This window comes from Lates calcarifer, linkage group LG2 (assembly GCF_001640805.2).
Source record: "Lates calcarifer isolate ASB-BC8 linkage group LG2, TLL_Latcal_v3, whole genome shotgun sequence".
NCBI lineage: Eukaryota > Metazoa > Chordata > Actinopteri > Centropomidae > Lates > Lates calcarifer.
The window spans coordinates 10948742-10966384 of record NC_066834.1 but is presented as its reverse complement, the minus strand read 5'-3'; the positions used below and the strand labels follow the sequence as shown (position 1 = coordinate 10966384).

General features: G+C 40.8%; 1 protein-coding gene, 1 long non-coding RNA gene and 2 other non-coding genes across 7 annotated transcripts in view; all 4 read right to left on the bottom strand.

The window, feature by feature from the left end:
- Nucleotides 1-1041: 1041 nt before the first annotated feature.
- On the bottom strand, nt 1042-6010 carry LOC108887786 (uncharacterized). Of its 2 annotated transcripts, XR_001961694.2 has the most exons (6): nt 5850-6010; nt 5404-5485; nt 4260-4366; nt 3280-3389; nt 1983-2245; nt 1042-1707 (listed from the first exon to the last, which is right to left on the bottom strand). It is a non-coding gene; the product is annotated as an uncharacterized LOC108887786 (long non-coding RNA). The 2 variants fall into 2 exon arrangements; XR_001961695.2 differs by lacking the exon at nt 3280-3389 and having other exon boundaries at nt 1043-1707.
- Nucleotides 3496-3608, bottom strand: LOC127143664 (small nucleolar RNA SNORD67). The gene has a single exon (XR_007815228.1). It is a non-coding gene; the product is annotated as a small nucleolar RNA SNORD67 (small nucleolar RNA).
- LOC127143653 (small nucleolar RNA SNORD67) lies at nt 5226-5339 on the bottom strand. The gene has a single exon (XR_007815224.1). It is a non-coding gene; the product is annotated as a small nucleolar RNA SNORD67 (small nucleolar RNA).
- A 685-nt stretch (nt 6011-6695) lies between the features above and the next one.
- Nucleotides 6696-17643, bottom strand: part of lrp4 (low density lipoprotein receptor-related protein 4) — a 105589-nt gene continuing 94641 nt past the window's right edge. Inside the window, exons 24-39 of one of the 3 annotated variants that reach the window (XM_018683329.2) lie at nt 17532-17618; nt 17265-17436; nt 16918-17080; nt 16410-16635; nt 15998-16301; nt 15647-15865; nt 15301-15435; nt 14772-14880; nt 14283-14475; nt 13405-13518; nt 13139-13250; nt 12594-12655; nt 11545-11632; nt 11267-11408; nt 10955-11016; nt 9615-9758 (exon numbers count right to left, since the gene is read on the bottom strand). In XM_018683329.2, the coding sequence (XP_018538845.1) occupies nt 10975-11016; nt 11267-11408; nt 11545-11632; nt 12594-12655; nt 13139-13250; nt 13405-13518; nt 14283-14475; nt 14772-14880; nt 15301-15435; nt 15647-15865; nt 15998-16301; nt 16410-16635; nt 16918-17080; nt 17265-17436; nt 17532-17618 (2168 nt within the window). In that variant the 3' untranslated portion in view covers nt 9615-9758; nt 10955-10974. Of the gene's footprint in view, nt 9759-10954; nt 11017-11266; nt 11409-11544; nt 11633-12593; nt 12656-13138; nt 13251-13404; nt 13519-14282; nt 14476-14771; nt 14881-15300; nt 15436-15646; nt 15866-15997; nt 16302-16409; nt 16636-16917; nt 17081-17264; nt 17437-17531; nt 17619-17643 lie in introns of all 3 variants that reach the window. The other 2 variants (XM_018683327.2, XM_018683328.2) reach the window with 2 other exon arrangements.

Genomic DNA, 17643 nt, shown 5'->3' with positions numbered 1-17643 from the left:
AGCAAATCTAGTGAAATATGTTGCCATATTACACAAGAGACCGAGACACCATTAGACCACATGTATCTGTTCACAGACTGGAGGAACACCAATGTTCAACTGCCATCTGGTGGCTCAAAATATGTTGTACAGCAGAGGTGGGCAACTATAGGTGTCATTTGACACAGATGTTCTTTACAGTGGTTTGAGAGCTGTCCTCTACTGGAGGCAGAAGTTGATCCAGAATAACCAGACTGCCAACTGGATCTGCCAATTGCGACCCAAATTAAGCCCAAACCAAATTTTGAAGCTGCTTTCAGAAGTCTGCTGAAGAGATCTGTAATAAACTCCTAAAAGATGTTACTACTTTTCAAACACTTTGCAAACTAAACATGTTTGCTATTGCTCTTAAGTAAACTTCAGGCTATTCTAAGAGCTGCACAATTGTTTTTGTGACACTTTCTAATAAGTCTCTGTCATTATATTACAAAGCAGCTCTATCACAAACAGCTAGTCATATTTATAGTTCCATAAAGTCAAAATATTAAGACTATGAGTCTTTGAAAATTCAGCTATGATGCCAACACAATGGTGCAACGGGATGTGGTTTTGAGTGAGGCATTATAAATGGATTTGCTTTTCTGGTCTTAAAGACCACTCAAATCGCTTTACACTACAAACCTCGTTCACCCACTCACACATTCATACACTTCTCTAACACATAAATACACACATGATCTGGGGTTCAGGGGATACTTCGTACAGGTGACCTGGGGACTGAACCACAGACCTTGCCACTGGTGGACAGCCCGCTCTAGCTCCTGAGCCAGAGCCACCCCCACAGCATCATAGTAACAACATGTGCATAAATGCTTATAATCAGCAACTCTTTGCCTCTAGAACTCACAAAGTGGGGAGGTTGGAAAAAACATAAAAAGTTAGCAGTATTTGACAGATGTGGCCACTTCTATTACAGAAAATTTAAAATAAATGAAATGAAACTTTTAAAAGAATGAACATTTTATTCACTGAAAGGACAAGAGAACAAAACAGTGGTTTAAAAAAAAAAAAAAAAAAAAAGTTTATCGATTCATTATGATCCACTCATGTCCTGTTAATACCGATTCTGTAAAGGTCATAAGGTCAGAATCGGCGTCAATACCGCAGTTCACACCAACACCAACACCCCCCCCCCCAAGATATTCTTGCTTTTAATATTACTTATTATTGCCCGGCCTAAGCTTTAACCAAATACACACATTATCAGGTCTGAGACCCACTGCTGGCTACAACCACAGAGAGCATGCAGATATTTATGATGAGCTATGGCCTCTGATGATGCAAGGAAATCACAAAAACTGCAATCCCTTCAGAGGAATCCACAGACACTGTCAACCCATTCTGCCACTGCAAGCTGCTTGACTCAAAGGATTACTGAGCAGCTAAATGCTATGAAAAGGATGGTAGACACATACAACAGAGCTTGTTCATATTTACTACAGGATGTGTTTGGATCATGCCCCCCCCCTTTTTTGTAGTAATGACAGTAAAGCCAAAATTTATTTGAAGATAAATGTAGCACAACAGGCCTTCCCCCTGTGTTGCTCACCAGCAATTTGCCCTAAATACAGCTGTAGAGCTTCAAGATGTCTTCCCAAAGTCCACAATGGTCATCAGTGTTCATGCTGTGGATGACGTGCAGCTGCAGTACTGTTAACCATCATACATCTGTACAATGAAAGAGAGAAAAGAAAAACAGGCCTTACCATACTGTTGAGATTGAGCCCAAACGGAAAAATTTCTCAGTACTGAAAATTGTTTCTACTGTTGTTTAGTCAAAAAATATTTCTGCAAACAAAACAAGCACAGCTCAACATTCAGTTTGTATTTTTTCTTCTTAGTTTGTTTCAACTTCATTCTATATTATTAAGGAAGTACTCTCCATTTTTCACCCTAAATAAAAAAAAAGTATCAAGTTGATTAAAAAAAAACTATGCCCTCACCTGCAAAAGAACCTGCATGCAGGTTTTCAGGTCCCCTGACAGAAGCTGGGATATGACCGGCATACCAGAGGCAGGATTTGGGTCATGATGATGAGCAGTGGGAAGCTCATCATCGTTAGTTCAGGTCGTACTGCAGCAGCTCAGGTATCAAGAATGGGATATGTGCAGCAGGTGGAGGACCAGGCTGAACTTTGGTTGTGACCTGCGACTGTACCAGCGGCTGCTGCTGCAGGGTTGGCAGGGTTTTCTGGGCATGATGCTGCCTGCAGGGACAAAGGGGGGAAGACAGAAAGAGGACAGAGGAAATTTAAAAGCAGTCAATGATTAACTTAAGGAAGTAATCAGGACAAAAGAAAAAGGGAAACATAGCATGAAAAATGCTATCGTGGGCAGTTTTTGTTTTCCAAAAAAAAACCCAAGAGTCCAACTATCAAGTGGGCCACTGATCACAGCTGGCCAAAGTTTTAAGTGGGTCATTAATGACCAACAGAGCAACTGCCTGCTCATGGAAGCTGTTTAATGATAAATAGAAATGCACTGTTATTAACACAGTAAGACACAAATGAATGTGCTGGACAAACAGCATAGCCTGTGCTGCCTCAGTGAAAACGCTTGCTCACTGTATATTACCATTGCCATGAGGTCACAGAGCATCTCTGCCATCAAGCACACTAAACATGATTGTTTTGAATAAAACCTATGATTCATTCTGATGTTATTTGGCCAGATTACACAGCCAGTGACTGCAACAATCTGTTATATGCACTAATAAATTCACCATTTCAAACTCCACATGGATTGTTACTTCATCTAAAATAACTGGTTTAAACCACTGCTCGTTTCTCAAATTCATGTTTGTATCTGAGGTATCTGAGTGCTTATATCTGTGTGCACAATGCATAGGCCTCAACTTTTTTTGGTGTATACCCTCAGTCATCCACTTTTTTTTTTTTTTTTTGGAATAAATGAAACACAACCTTAGAACTCTAACTCTCAATGCTCTTGATAGACTGCATATCATGGTTTGTCCAGGATCACATTGTGAAGGCCATTTTCCCCTCCATTTAGAAGGTCTGTAGTCATACTCTTGGTTGAATACTCTAGCATGCTCCTAACCCTATTTGAGGATAATATTACACTGTACATATCGTGCTGAGTTCTGGCAATGATAAGCTGCTTTGAGCTGTGACTTTTTTTTTTATATATGACAATCCACAAAAGAGGACAAATTGGGAAGAGAAAAGATTTGCACTTAATTGAATTAGACAATTTTTCAACAGGTTTGAGTTTGTTCTACCCATTATGGAAGGGACAAGTTTTGCTGGCAGGAAACATTTTTGTACACCGTGTTCAAAATGCCTCGAACATCCTGCCCAGCTACGTCCTTGAACTCCTGACATCGTCGGGCTGGTAAGAGAAGAGAGCGGAACAAAAACACATAATTGTAGGGTCAGGAAACGACAAAAGGAAACCTTTAAGCAGTGGCCCACTTTTTTCTGTCAGATGGTTGGGGGGTGACTCAGATGGCCCCTGTGCACAATGGGTGTCACCATAGGTTGTCAGGACAGGTCTGCTGTGCCACTGCAATCAGCAGCCCGACTAATAGTGCAACTCATCATTGTCACACCCCAGTGGCTCTCTTAAACACTATAAAGGTATGGTGGTACTAGGTTTTAGAAAGTCAAGGTGTTTCAATTTGTGCAGCCCTGCGTAACCTGAGTTTACCCCAGCTGAAATACAGGTCTAATCCCTGATTTCCTAAAAAGGTTCACTCTGTGGAAGAAGAGGATTATCTGTCATTACTTCCAATGTAGAGGAGTGTCATAATAAAACATCCAGGAACAAAAAAAAGGTGATTAGGTTTAACTGATTCATCTTAAAAAGACAAGCAACAGTACTGACTGCCGTAACGAATATACTCATCTGTCCAATTTCCATAACAAGTCACAATATTGAATGAAACAATATGTTAACTGATGACAAGTGTGGTTATACACATGCTGTTTGTCAAACCAAATGGATCCGAAATAAATGGGTGGGCTGAAACTAATAACACAGTGATTAGGACACATGATGGATTTTTTTGAACTCCCTGTAGCAGATGTTATCTTACATGGAAAACAAGACTGTTTCAGGGACAGTCATCAAAAGCACTGTGGGTGACTGATCGAAAACAAAGCTTAAAAAAAACAAAAAAAAAAAAACAAAACACACACTTGGTAAAAGGAAATAATTCTTCTACAGTTAGGGAGACGGTGGCACATCTAAGAAACAGACCTTGAGAAATGAAAGGGCTGGCCTCCAGTAAACTGAAGCTCTGCTTGAGTGAGGGTGGACAGGAGCTTGAGAGACTTCACAGCACAGCATCCTTCCACCTGTAGATGCTTGACCATGGTATCAAAAACAGGGAGAGAAATAAAATAGGCAGTATTAATACAGATTTTGAAAAATAAAACATGTTTTTGAACATAAATGAGAACTGACTGATAATTCTGTATTATTTTTTTCAATGGAATCATGCTGTGATGTTCACTTCATTTTACGTAATTCATTCAAAATAACAGGACTGAACACAAAACGAGTTTATTATAGAAGAATTATTTGTATGTACAGGTTTTTTTTTATTTGAAATGCAGTGGATGACCAATATTCTAATTTATACTATTGATTTAATCAACATCACCCAGCCCTAGAAGAAATATCAGCATCAGCATATAGCCATGTGCACATAGCAGCTTAGTACAAACTTATAACTGTATCCTGTCTATTAACCGTGCATATAAAGTAAACACTACAATTTTGACAAATTGAGCAATTTAATCTCATGTTACCTGAACAAACTCCTCTCATGCTGTGGTGTGCACATACACCAAGTTGTCAGTTTATTAGGTACACCTAGGTAAAACTGATGCATTTCAATAAAACACACTTGCAAAAAATGCTCCCTTCATGCAGGGTTAAGTGTTTCCTTTTTATTTCAATTGCGTAAGAGATGATTTGACTTCATGATCCTTTTGGGAGATGCAATTTGTGCAGCTGTTAAACTTTAATGCATTACTACTATAAGTGGGGAGGACAAAACAGAAAAACATCTTCAGCACAAACTGAACATCAAAGTCATGAAGGGGGGGGGGATTTGTTGTAGAGCTGTTGTATTAAAATGCATTAGTTTAAGCCAAGTGTACTTAGTTAACTACTAAATGAGTGTACATTTAAACACCAACTTATAAAAGTGGGGGATGGGTTGAGTCAGATGGCCCCTGTGCACACTGTGTGTCCTCAGGTTGGGTCGGATTGGGGTGCTGATGCCACTGCAGCAGACACCCCAACTGATTAGTGCAACTCATCACTCTCATCCCCTCCCCCCTCCGACTATAACATGCAGGCTCTCCAGGTGTGTCAGAGCTCGATTTGTATTTACCTTGAGTTCACATGCGGTCCACGTATAGCTTCATCCAGTCTGTATCATCTGCCACGATCGCCAAACCGGGTATCTTATCTTACTGCAATGTGAGACGTTGGTGACAGTTAGCAACACCTACGTACACCACCAACCATTCGAAGCAAGCAGGTTAGCCACGGCCACGTGCACAAAACGTGGCCAATCTCGGTTTTCCAACTTATCGTAAAGAAGTTAACCTTAAAATACTACACTGGCCCTACGTGACACTGAAAGAGATCGGCGTGACTGGCTACTAGTAATAGTTAGATAGTCATACCAACTGTAACACTGGCTAAAGCCAAATGCTAATATCAACTAACTGTTAGCTGGTTAGCCACGCTAGCATGTTACGTTCGCTTCAGTTTCTCATAAGTATCAGACTGTTTTTCCTCAAACAAAACAGTTAACCAAAAACACAAACTTACAAAAGACGATTAGGCATCTAGGTTATCTTAAATAACGATTTTCACTTGTGTTTCTCCCTCGTCGTATCAAACCTCTCGGCGGTCCCAATCACAGTTTGTATGCAAAGACCCCTACAAGTACTCTTTTCTGGTTTTGAACAAGCGTGTCCGGTAAAGATGATCGCTGATTGGCTGTAACGCCCGGATGATGGACGCTTATTGGACACTTTTTCCACCAATGACAAGTTGTATACCTGTCACAAACACACCCATTTTAAAAGAGCAGAGAAAGTGACACAAGCCTTACATTTCTTTACACGTTCTTTAGCCGAGGGAAATTCTAATTAAGTTGATTTAAAAAGTTTTTCGTAACCAATTTTAAATATATATATATATAATTTTTTTTTTTTTCTCACTCACTGTCATTGTATGGATGTAGAAGTCTGGCTGGTTACCAGGCCTTACTGGTGCTCTCTACTCATCACAAGTACCACATCATAGTGGGCACTGTCACAGTGCTATAGGTTTAATATGGTCGGTTTATATTTCTTCACTACGCCATTTAAGCACTTAAATGTCAAATTCTAATGATTTCACAATATAGCATCTCAACAGGGGCTTTGCTGTATTTGTATATCTTTCATTACAAGGTGTGAACCCAAGATACCAATAGATTTTAAGTTACTGATGTTATCTCAAGACATTGTAACACTGCTAAAAACTTTCTACACTTAACATTTACTTATTATTACAAAAACTTATTTTGCCATTTTATAATGTAATTATGGTGCTATTTTGTGAGGAAAGAGGAGCAGGGGGAGGACGTCTGTCTAAGAGCCGTAAGTGCATAGATGAGTGAGTCAAAAGTTTCATTCAAATGCAAATGCAATTTTATATTAAAAGATAGCAAAGGGATAATTCACTATATCACACAACACAGCTTGTTAGTACTGCCATGGAAATACATATACAGTCTTTTCATATTTACACATCAAGTGACAACCAAACAGAAATCATAAATACCTCTTTTTGTTAACTTTACAACAGCTATACGCGACCAGTATTTCATAAGATAAAAGAGCACTATTAAATAACTGGCATCTTCCCTATCATTTACAAGGCTTGGAAAACACAGTGGTTAAAATAATCCATCAAAAACAAAACAAAACAAAAAAAAAATTCTTCTCCAGTGAGTAAAATTAATACAAGTCTAAAAACGGTCATGAAATCCCTTTGTACAAAAGACTATACAACTTAATCAACGCAATATCTTCAACAGAAATGTTTGCTTATATCGGCATGATAAAATCTGTACAGTTTTAGCATTCCTGCAGCAGAGTTGGAGGGACTGTGAGCCGGGATGATTGGTTACTGGGTCGCTGTGATGCTCTGTAGGCCTACTGTCAACCAACCGTCAGAGACCGTAGTTATGTAGCTGCCAAGACCCTCTTTCATTGGCCTCAGTGCTTCATCTAGCAGCAAATCAGCAAGTTGCTGAGCTTGTAGCAGATACTTCAAAATACATGGTTCTATAAGTCTAACTGATATATTTGTCAATATAACAATATAGTATTTCCTTGTACCATATTTCAACAACAGACAGAACTGTACTCTAAAGTTAAAGCAATGCATAATATACTTGTATTAAATTCATTTTTCAGTAAGTTGTCAGTGATATATTTCTAAACTATAACCCTCACTGTCTGAATGGGGTCAGACATGCACAGTGTTCCTAAGTTACCCATTTGTTATTCTGTATTGTGGTAGATACTGCGAGTGCACCTTTGCATTACAGATTTAGTTGATGGATCAAAACTCAAATAATAAAAAGAACAAATGTTCTCATTTACCTCTCATAGTGTTTGGTCACGCAGATACTTTTGGTTGTACGTGCCAAGTTTTTGATATATTCGCCTCTGAAACTTTCTGCTAACCCAATACAACAGAGCTAAAGTGAAACAAGAACTTTTGTGATTATTGTTCCAGAGGAAAGGAAACTTGATTCAAAATCAGCAACAACACTGACATTTTGTAGTTACATAAATATTTTAAAAAATATAGTCCCACAACATAACCTTTCTCAACATTACCTTAAGTTTAGTTGAGATGTTAAAACAGGGATAATATCTAATGTTTGTATAAAAAAAAGTTATTAAAAGAATGAATTCTTGTTGAAATTCTTAAAATCTAAATCAAAGAGCTTCAAATTGTAATAGTAAGTGCTCATAGATAATCATTTATCTGGATAGCAAAACCCAGGAACCTGTTCCATCCATTTTTGGAAAGATCAAGAAAAATTCAATGGGAGATTACACTTAGAAGGACGTTCCATAGTAAACCCCAGTGTTTTTGGGCAGAGGAAATTCCAGAGACATATATCTAACATCTGGGTAAATAAAACCACAACTATCTGCATGGCTGAATAGGAGTAGTGGCAAGTGAGAAGAAATGTTTTTTTCTGTGATTTGGGTGACCAAATCCCAGTAAAAAGAATGTCATGTACATTTTAAAACCTCTGAGAAAAATAAATATACAGTTGAAGGAGGAAAAAGAACGAAATGTTTGGCACTTAGGCTGTTACTTCATCGCGGCTTCCTCTGCTATGCCCGAGGATCAACAATGGTTGAATCACAACTTAAAAAAAAAAAAATACATACACACAAAAGGCTCCTTTCAGTTTACTTTTGCAGAGGATGAGTAGACTTCTGCAGCCAGCTTAGAGTACCAGCTACAGTAAGTTCTGGCTTGACCCGTTGGAGGCTGTAGGCTGTAAAGTAAGAAATCAGAAGCAGATGTCATCACTGAGGTCTTGCACCAGTGAGGGCAAGTCAGTAAAGTCAAAGGAAACAAACAATCTGTAATTAAGATACATTTCTACTGAAGTGTAAATGCAGAAAGAAGCATGGAGACTCTGTGAAGCCCCACCCTTTGGCACTGTCATAAATACTCTTGAAAACCCAGGTCCTGCAGCACAAAGTTCTAACACAACACTCCCACTGTTCTCTGAAAGTCAGCAAACCCACTCTACAAGTACAAAAATGTTCATAAATAGAGTTCATAAAGACATGAGTGGTATTAGAGAGAGCATCATGGTTACATCTTCCAGGGAGTATGTTTAGCTTTGTCCCAAAAAAAAAGTTCACAAAAAATAAAGGTGAAGTTGTACACAGAGAAGCGTTCGTCGCATTCAGAGTCTGCATCCTTTAAAAAGGCTCCACATAACGCTTGTGTCTCTCTGTTCACTTCCTCCCCAGAGTTATTTGCTTTCTTATTCCAGCATGCTCATTAGTTCGTTGCCTAAAGGCAGTAGCACTGAGGGTACTGTTGGAGGACTGTACTGCGTGTATGTGTGTGTGTGTGTGCACAAGTAGGACGGAGCCCCATTTTCAGGGACAGGAGTTATGTTTATGGGAGCTTAGTCGTGTCTAACCAGGTTCATATGTACCGTTACTCTACATATGCAACTGTGTTTGTACCTATTAACCTGTGTGTGTTTGTGCCAGCTATAAATACAGGTGTGTGTGTGTGTATGTGTGTATTAGGTAATGGAGGCTGAGATAAAGCACAGAGGGCGGGGGGGGGCCTCCCTCACACTTCACTCTCAGTGGAAGGTTTGCGCGTGGAGGTCCAGCCGGTGTCGGGCAGGCTGTGCTGGGCATGACGCTGTGGGGTGATGGCTGAGGGAGTCAGGGTGGTTATGGAGGAGCACTCGGACGCCTCCTCCTGGAGGAGCTGCTCCGTCTCACCGTCGTCTAGTGAGGCACTGCTGGCCTGCAGGGACACGGTGTCTGTGCGCATGCAGGTATGCAGGCCGCCTCGGGACGGCTTGATCTGTTTTAGGTCATCCCAGTAAAGCTCCTCATTGGACAGGAGACACACGCCCTCCACAATGCGGATCTTTTCCTTGGTGTAGCCTCCGTCCACTCCCCCCTGGACAATGAGACGTGATTAGTTCAGTCAGAGTGATGGCCTCTATGTACTGTATGTCAGCAGTTTAAAGAGAAAATCCACCCTCAGGTTCAATCTGTTGAACTAAACAATTCTTAGGAGTCAATTTGTAATTAAGTGTTATTTTGTTTTCAGTGTACTCATTTTGGATGAGCTGCCAAGGTGTGACACATTGCCGGCCTCCCTTTGATTTCTTTGTTACATGCCCATTTCATTCTTTCTTTCTTAACCCTTACAGTTTATTGATGTTAACATCAGTGAGAAAAACATCACCATAATTATAAAGTTCAACCTGTTAAGGTGGATTTGCCTTTAAGGATTTATCAGCAACAAACTTCACAACACTCCAGAACAAAATATCACCTTCAAACACAACCCATGCACAGCAAGTTGGTTGATTTTAGTAATGCTGTGCTTTCTTCTGGAGTTAGTTTTTCATTTTCAGATTAGGGTGCTACAGGTGTATAATAACCATAAACAAAAAAAACACCAGGCTGTCAGCCAGGATTGTTTTATGGCACAAAAACGGGGAGATGGGGTTATTTTTCCAGAGCAAATGGAGCTAGGCTTCAGTGCTGCATATAATACACATAAAAATGATTCAGTCTGCTGTTGCAGGAATTATTTGGACAGTGTCTCTTCATCTGAAAAAGGCAGTTCAGCTCACATCACTCAATGTCAGTGTGCTGACCTGAAACTGCTGCCTTTTTTTTTTTTTTTTAAACAAGGAGACCAAGAGTTATATTGACAGCTGGTGCAATGGGTTACAGTAACTAGAGGAAATGGATTGGACAGATATCCTTACATCACTGTTCTGAAATTGAGCCTGCCATTGTCTGCAATGTGGTCTTAGTTGCTCAAGGTTATTTTAAGGCTTCACTATTGATTTGATAATTATACAACAATGTTGATGATAAATGTAGCACCTTTAACAAAATCTATCCATACATTTCTATTTCTTGCCTGTTGAAATACCAGTTTCACACAAAAAAAAATTAAATATAGTAGTATAAACACTGACATGCTGCTGATCACAGATCTCAGAGACTGCACCAAAGAGAGAAATTATTCATTCTGGAAAGCAGCTTGCATGCAGAGGAAGACAGAAGAAACAAGGGAAAACAAGTCAGAGAAAACACAACTGGAAAGGCCACGACTCCTCCATGCTGTGTAACTACCTCTCCACGGTACAAGTGGGTCAAAAGATAAAGGGAGAGAGGGAGTTGTAGGGATGAGAGAGCTGCAGTGAGGGAGATAGAGGGGGAGGAAAAGATGAGCACTGGTGTCGACATCACACGCTATAATATTTCAACACAATCAATGTGACCAGAGACAAACAGTGGAGTCATTTGTCTCTGTGGTTATCCACCATACACCTTTACAGTTTGTGATCATCCTAATAAAATATCATGGATTCACCTTAAATCCATTCATCTATTAAACAAAGAAAAGTCTGTCGCTTTCACTTCAGTGTCTAAACAGTTTGTTACCTCTTTCTTATATCGAAGCTGGTTGTATATTGGAGGCTTCTGCGATGCCTCAATCTTGACCTCTTGCGTGGACGTCCGGTACGAGGGGTTACTGTAGGTCAGGTTGCTCACTCCCGGGTCGGCAAACTTTGACTTTTTATGTCTGTTCAAAAAACGAGTGGGGACAGCACATGGTTTACATATTGATCTATTTGCTTGTAGGTTGAATGAAGGTAATTGTACCCTCTGTTTAAGACCAAGGAGTAAGAAAGTGAAGAAGTGTCAAGCAGGGGACTGACCTGTAAATGATCAAAGCAGCGATGAGGATCAGAATAGCCAGGATGGTCAGAACTCCACCGATCACATAGCTGATATGAAGGCCTTCTCCTACAACAGATGGCAGAGATATTAAAAATTGCTGTGTCTACAGAGCTTTGCTTTGCCTAAAAGACCGTTACAGACAATTTTGGAAAGTACAGACGTTTGCTGTCTTACCCGCTTTTACCCAGTTTCATCTCAGTACTGAAAGCCTTTGGTCTAAACTTTATTACATTAATGTGCTGTGGGATGGAAGGTAGCACTGGGAAACTCACCCATTTAAGCAACCAATCAGTGTTCACATCATCAGAAACTAAAGATGGGGGCTGCAGGCCTCATTGTGTTTCTCCTAACAACTTAACACTGAATGAACAATATCCTCAGACAAACATTTGAGAAACATTTGTATGACTGCAGAATCTTTAGAATATCTTTATTGTCATTGTCACATGTACAACAAAGTTAAAAATGCCAAATGGTTTTGTCAGGATTAAAAATACTTTGGATATGTAGCACTATAAAAAACTCATCATTTCATAATATATTTTCTTCTTGATTTGTTTTCTGTTGAGTTTTTATGTTGTTTCAACTTTAGCTATATATAAATTAAATTATACACACTGATGATGGACTTTGGCTGACTTTAGCATCCATATTTGTTTGCTTTTTGAGGTATTTCTGTATTAGTATTGCCAAGTCAGATGTATCAGACATTCAGAGGTTAAAAAACAACTTGTTTCTCAGTCACAATTGCCTCGTGGTTGATGTGAATGATGTTTACAAGTTGGAAACTAGTTATTACTGTACCTCCTACACAACATAACTGTAGCATTAGCAAAGCTAAACTGGATGCAGTGGAAACTAGTTCCACTGTAAGTAGAAAATACACCACCCTCTAACTCTAACAACTTCAAAGCTGTTATTATATTAGCTAGCAATCTGGTAACAAACAGCTACAACCAACTTTGCCTAACTTTGCCTAACTAACTTTGCCTGTGAAACTCATGAGAGGAGTGGTTTGTATACTGACCATGAGGAGCTGTCACCACGTTGCTCGAGCAGCCTTCTACACTTACGTTCTTGTCTGTGCAGCTGTAAAAATAAGACAGGAACCCAGGTTGAATATAATGTAATAAATACAATATAACGTAAGTCTAATCTTAATATTAGTTGGAAAGACCTTATTAACGCAAAACCATTAGGCCTGTATATTTCTTCCTGAAGATAACTCTTGATGAACAAATACACAATAGTCTTAAATGGAATGAGAAAATTCTCCAAACTCTTAGGCTTGAAAAAGGAAATATTTTCTGAGCAAGACGCAACTTCACTTTTTAAAAAGTATTGCTATTTCTTATGTAATTCTTCAAATTACTTAATGATGACAACAAGAAAATCTAGCAGCCTGGCAGAAGAACAATGTGTTTCTCAATGGGATAATATGAAAGTCTACAGAGATACATTCAATTATTACTTATGGTTAGTTCTATTACATTTTGGATCAAGTAAATTACCAAATCACTTCAAAAAGGAGCTTTCCTGTTAAAAACTTTTCGAATGGCCAAACATACGTACTTGACCAGTGTGGGTCCTCTGTCTGGAGTGTCTGTTGGGGCTTTGGGGATCTTATTGGGGACAGGAGTGCTGCTGGTTCCTCTGGCAGGAGAGGTAGGGATGTAACCTGAAACTGATTAACACAAGCAGACCAGAACTTCAGTGTGCTTGAACAAACTGGTGGTTTCATTTTTTGTTTGTCCGTTTGTTTTTAACATTCATGCTATGTACAGATTTTCAAACATCAAAAAGCTCAGTCACACTGCACAATCACAGCAGTCACTCACTAGTGGAGCAGGGACGCCCATCTGGCTCATCAGGGCAGGCACACACAAAACTGTTGGTCTTTGCGAAGCAGAGGTGGGTGCAGCCACCATTGTTTACCCCACAGAGATTGGTACCTAAATGACAGGAAAGGGAACATTAACAAGTGGAACCAGACCTCTGAGTGGTGCATCTGAAATCAAGACATGTTTCCTCCTTTACTTTGGTGAATTTCATCAGCTGGGAATGATGAGATGTGAATTCTGCTTGCATCAAATAACAGCACTGTGACACCGGAAAATAAGGTCCCGATCATCTTAGAGAGTACTGTGATGCAGTTTGAAATGCAATTCAAATGAATTACCAAAGGCTACCTCAAGTTAAATACTTTTTTTCATTAATTAAATAAAGCCTCTGTCCAATTAACAAGCTTCTTGTAAATCCATGTCACCTTTAATTAAGTGTTGGGGAGACAAAGAAACAAATTTGATTAGGCAAATTATTTTCTGATTATGTAGATTGTGGTGTGGTTATAAAAATATCCTGTTAACCATCACACAACTTTTTTTTTTTTTTTTTTTTTTTTTTTTAATCACAGGAACTGACAAAAATCATTCAATCTAATGTACACAGGAGTCACAGATATTCATGAATCCAATGGATTTCAAAGCTTGTGCATGATCACATTAATATGCAGCCTTACAATGTTATCATGGAGAAAGGAGAGCATCTTTTTAACCAGTCAGTCTGGTCATTTGACAGACCAATCAGATACCTGCATAGCACAGAGAGGCTGATATTTGAATATTTTAGAAAGAAAAAGACAAAACAAAACAACTAAAATGAAAAAAGTTGGTGAGTTCTTTGTTGTGTGCAGGTGTCAGAAGAAAAGTTTCCTTACCTGTCTGTCTGTGAGGCGATACCACTATAATGTCCATGAGGCCTTCCACATTGGCCAGTACGGTTTCCTTGTTACGGCCGGTGTGTTTGTCCACCCGCTGGATGGACTTAGTCTGCCAGTCCGTCCAGTAGATCCAGCGGTCTTGCTGCGAGAGTCGGGAGAAAGGAGTTAGAGGGGAGGACACCGGCTTCAACTGGGGAAACGAGGGAGAAGAAGAGAGGAGAGGAAAAACACAGACAAGGAGCAGGGGGATGGGAGGAAGAAAGGGAAGGGAAAGGGGAGGGAGAGAGGAGGAAGAAAAATGAGGGTCAGAGTGGAAGGGAAGTAGAAGAAATGGTTAAGTCGAATAGGTTCAGTATGAGTTGGAGGATGGAGAGACGACCAGTGGGAGTCACACAGTGAGCCGATGAGTGAAAGAGAGCAGGTGAGTGGCAGAAGGAGGGTCAGCCCAGTAAGTGACAGCTCAGGGTGAGAAGGGGTGAGGGGTACCTGTGTGAGAGCGAACGGGTGGGACACCGGGCTGACAAGGACCTGACGCAATTTCCCGTTTAAGTCTGAACTCTCAATTCTGTCCAAGTGGGCGTCCACCCAGAAGATCCTGCAGAAAACATCACAGATTCATAAACACACTCCTGTCTGTAACTACACTTTACTTGCCCTCTGACTGCACTGTAAAAACACAAGTGTGAAAAACAAGCCCTGTGAGGCTGCAATGCTAAATACACACACCACATGATACATGATGTACTTGCTCTCAAGGCATGTTAGCATACTTACAGTTAGCATGTTAGAATTGTAGTCCTATGTTAGCTTTAACCTCCAGGTACAGCTGAGCTAAGCTAATTTTAGCTTGTTGACATGATGACTGAGTGGCATGTAACAATGTGCAGTTACACCTTTTCTTAGAGCATGGCAGTTTGTCAAATATGTAAAATCCTTTCATAAGGTGCATCAATCTCAGTATGTTAAGTAGTAATACAGATAGCATCCCCTCCACAGATAAGCTTCTCTCTCTGACCTTCGTGTGTCGTAGTCCAGCGTGAGACCGTTGGGCCAGCCCAGATCTGTATTGATCAGGACCTTTCGGTCCGAGCCGTCCAAGTGAGATCGCTCAATCTTTGCAATGTGACCCCAGTCAGTCCAGAACAGGAACCTGCAGAGACAAGGCTGAACTGGTGAGGACACTTCCTTCTAAAAATATCTGAAACCAAGTTCCCTCTTCCTGCTTTTTCTTTAGTTCATTATCTGGCCCCAAGACATCTTTTAACCAACCAATTTCAGATAAAAACACAAAATTTCTATTAACTTGTGAGTCAAAACCCAATTTTTCATTGGAGGGTAAAGCCTTCACTCTCCCGTCTTACCCTTTGCTCGGGAACACTGCAATGGCTCTGGGTTCATCCAAACTGTTGTTGACCAGGACTTTGCGGCTTGTTCCATCCAGCCGGGCCACCTCGATGGTGTTGCGCCCAGTGTCGGTCCAGTACATGTTCCTGGCCACCCAGTCTACAGCCAGCCCATCTGTGGTCTTCAGTCCCTGGCTGATCACTGTCTCCATGTCACTGCCATCTAGGTTTGCACGCCTAAGTAAAGCGTAGAGATTATTTAACTATGACACACTTTTTTAATTGAACACTTTTTTGGGGGAAAGGACTTCTCAAAGTAGTATTGACAAGTGAATTTTCAATCTCACATGCAGATGTTTGTGTTCACACCTTATAACATCTAGGGTGACATCTGTGTAGTAAAGTTTTCCGTCCACGCTATCATAGTCTAGTGAGATCACATTGTGCAGCTCTGGGACATGTACGTGTACGTCAGTGTGGTCGTTGGTGTCCAGGGAGATTCTGCGCACGCTGACCCGGTTGGAGAAGAGCAGGTACGTCTCTGGGGAGTCATCGCACGACCTGCCGTCTCCCTTGAGCAGGATGCCGGTGGGACAGGCACACGATGTGCCATTGGGACGAGGCAGGCACAGGTGGGTGCACCCCCCGTTTCTCCTGCCACACTTATTAAAACCTGCAGAGACCGGAGACAGAGGGATTGATGCAAAGTGACAGAGGTGCCCTTAAAATAAAACAGAAGCTTCAACAATACTGGAGTTCGACTTCCTGTCCTCAGACTCACCCAGTGGCTTCTCCCTGTCCACAGCCTGGATGTCCATCAGGCCTGGCAGGTTGGCTCGCACTGTGATGGTATTGGCTCCTGTGTTCTTGTCAGCTCGCTGGATGCTGCGGCTCTGCCAGTCAGTCCAGTAGATGTGGGACCCCAGCAGTGTTAAACCATATGGGTGCTGGACTGGAGTCACAAGGGTATGGCGATTCTGCCCATTCAGGTCGGATGCCTCGATCCGCTGGAGAGGACCAGGGAGATGAGAGTGATTATCACCGTGACTCCATAATGTCTGATGCCGTTTGTCTTGATGCCTTTATTATTATTATTATTATTATTATTTTTAATAGTTCCTCTGATCTGGAGTGACTTAGAATGTGTGTATCAGCAGAATAAACGTAAATTTGTGGTCAATCAACAATAAATGTCCTTAAAAACAAAAACACCAGGGCTTTTGTTGTGTTACAATTTATAATTTCTGAGGTTAAAATTGATGTGAGCATTATGAGGAGTCGCTACAGACCTCAGTGTGAGCGTCGGCCCACAGTAACTGTGACCCAGCCATGTCGATGGCGAGGCCATTGGGCCAACCCAAGTTGTTACTGATGAGGACTACCCGGTCTGATCCATCCATCGCTGAACGCTCCAGCTTAGCATGCTCTCCCCAGTCCGTCCAATACATGTAACTGGAAAATGGAGAGAGAGAAACACAGATGTCAAAGGTCAAGCAGTGAGAGAGGACTGAAATTGGGACAAAGATATGACGTGTTGGAACACAAGACCAACATTAAGTAGTCTGCTATTTCTCAGTGAAAGCTGAAGAAAAATTCACAATGTAAGATCTGTTTAACGCTCTGAGAACAGCCTCACCCCATCTCATGGTAAAGAGCGATGGCTCGAGGGCTGTCCAGGTTTTGCCATACGAGAACTTTCCTCATGGAGCCATCCAGGTTGGCAACCTCAATGCGGTTGGTTCCTGTGTCGGTCCAGTAGATTTTCCTGCCACGAGCGTCCACTGCTAGACCATCAGTTGTCACCAATCCTAAAGAGAACAAGACAGAGAGAGACAAAGATTGACTTTTGACACCATGACTGGGGGAGTTAAATTTTTTCATGCATACAAGCCACCTTCCTCACCTGTAGATATGATGTCTTCATGTGCTGTTCCATTCATGTTTGCTCTGCTGATTTTCTTAAGCGTGCTGTCAGACCAATAAACTTTTCCTGCAGGAGGTGACACATACAAATG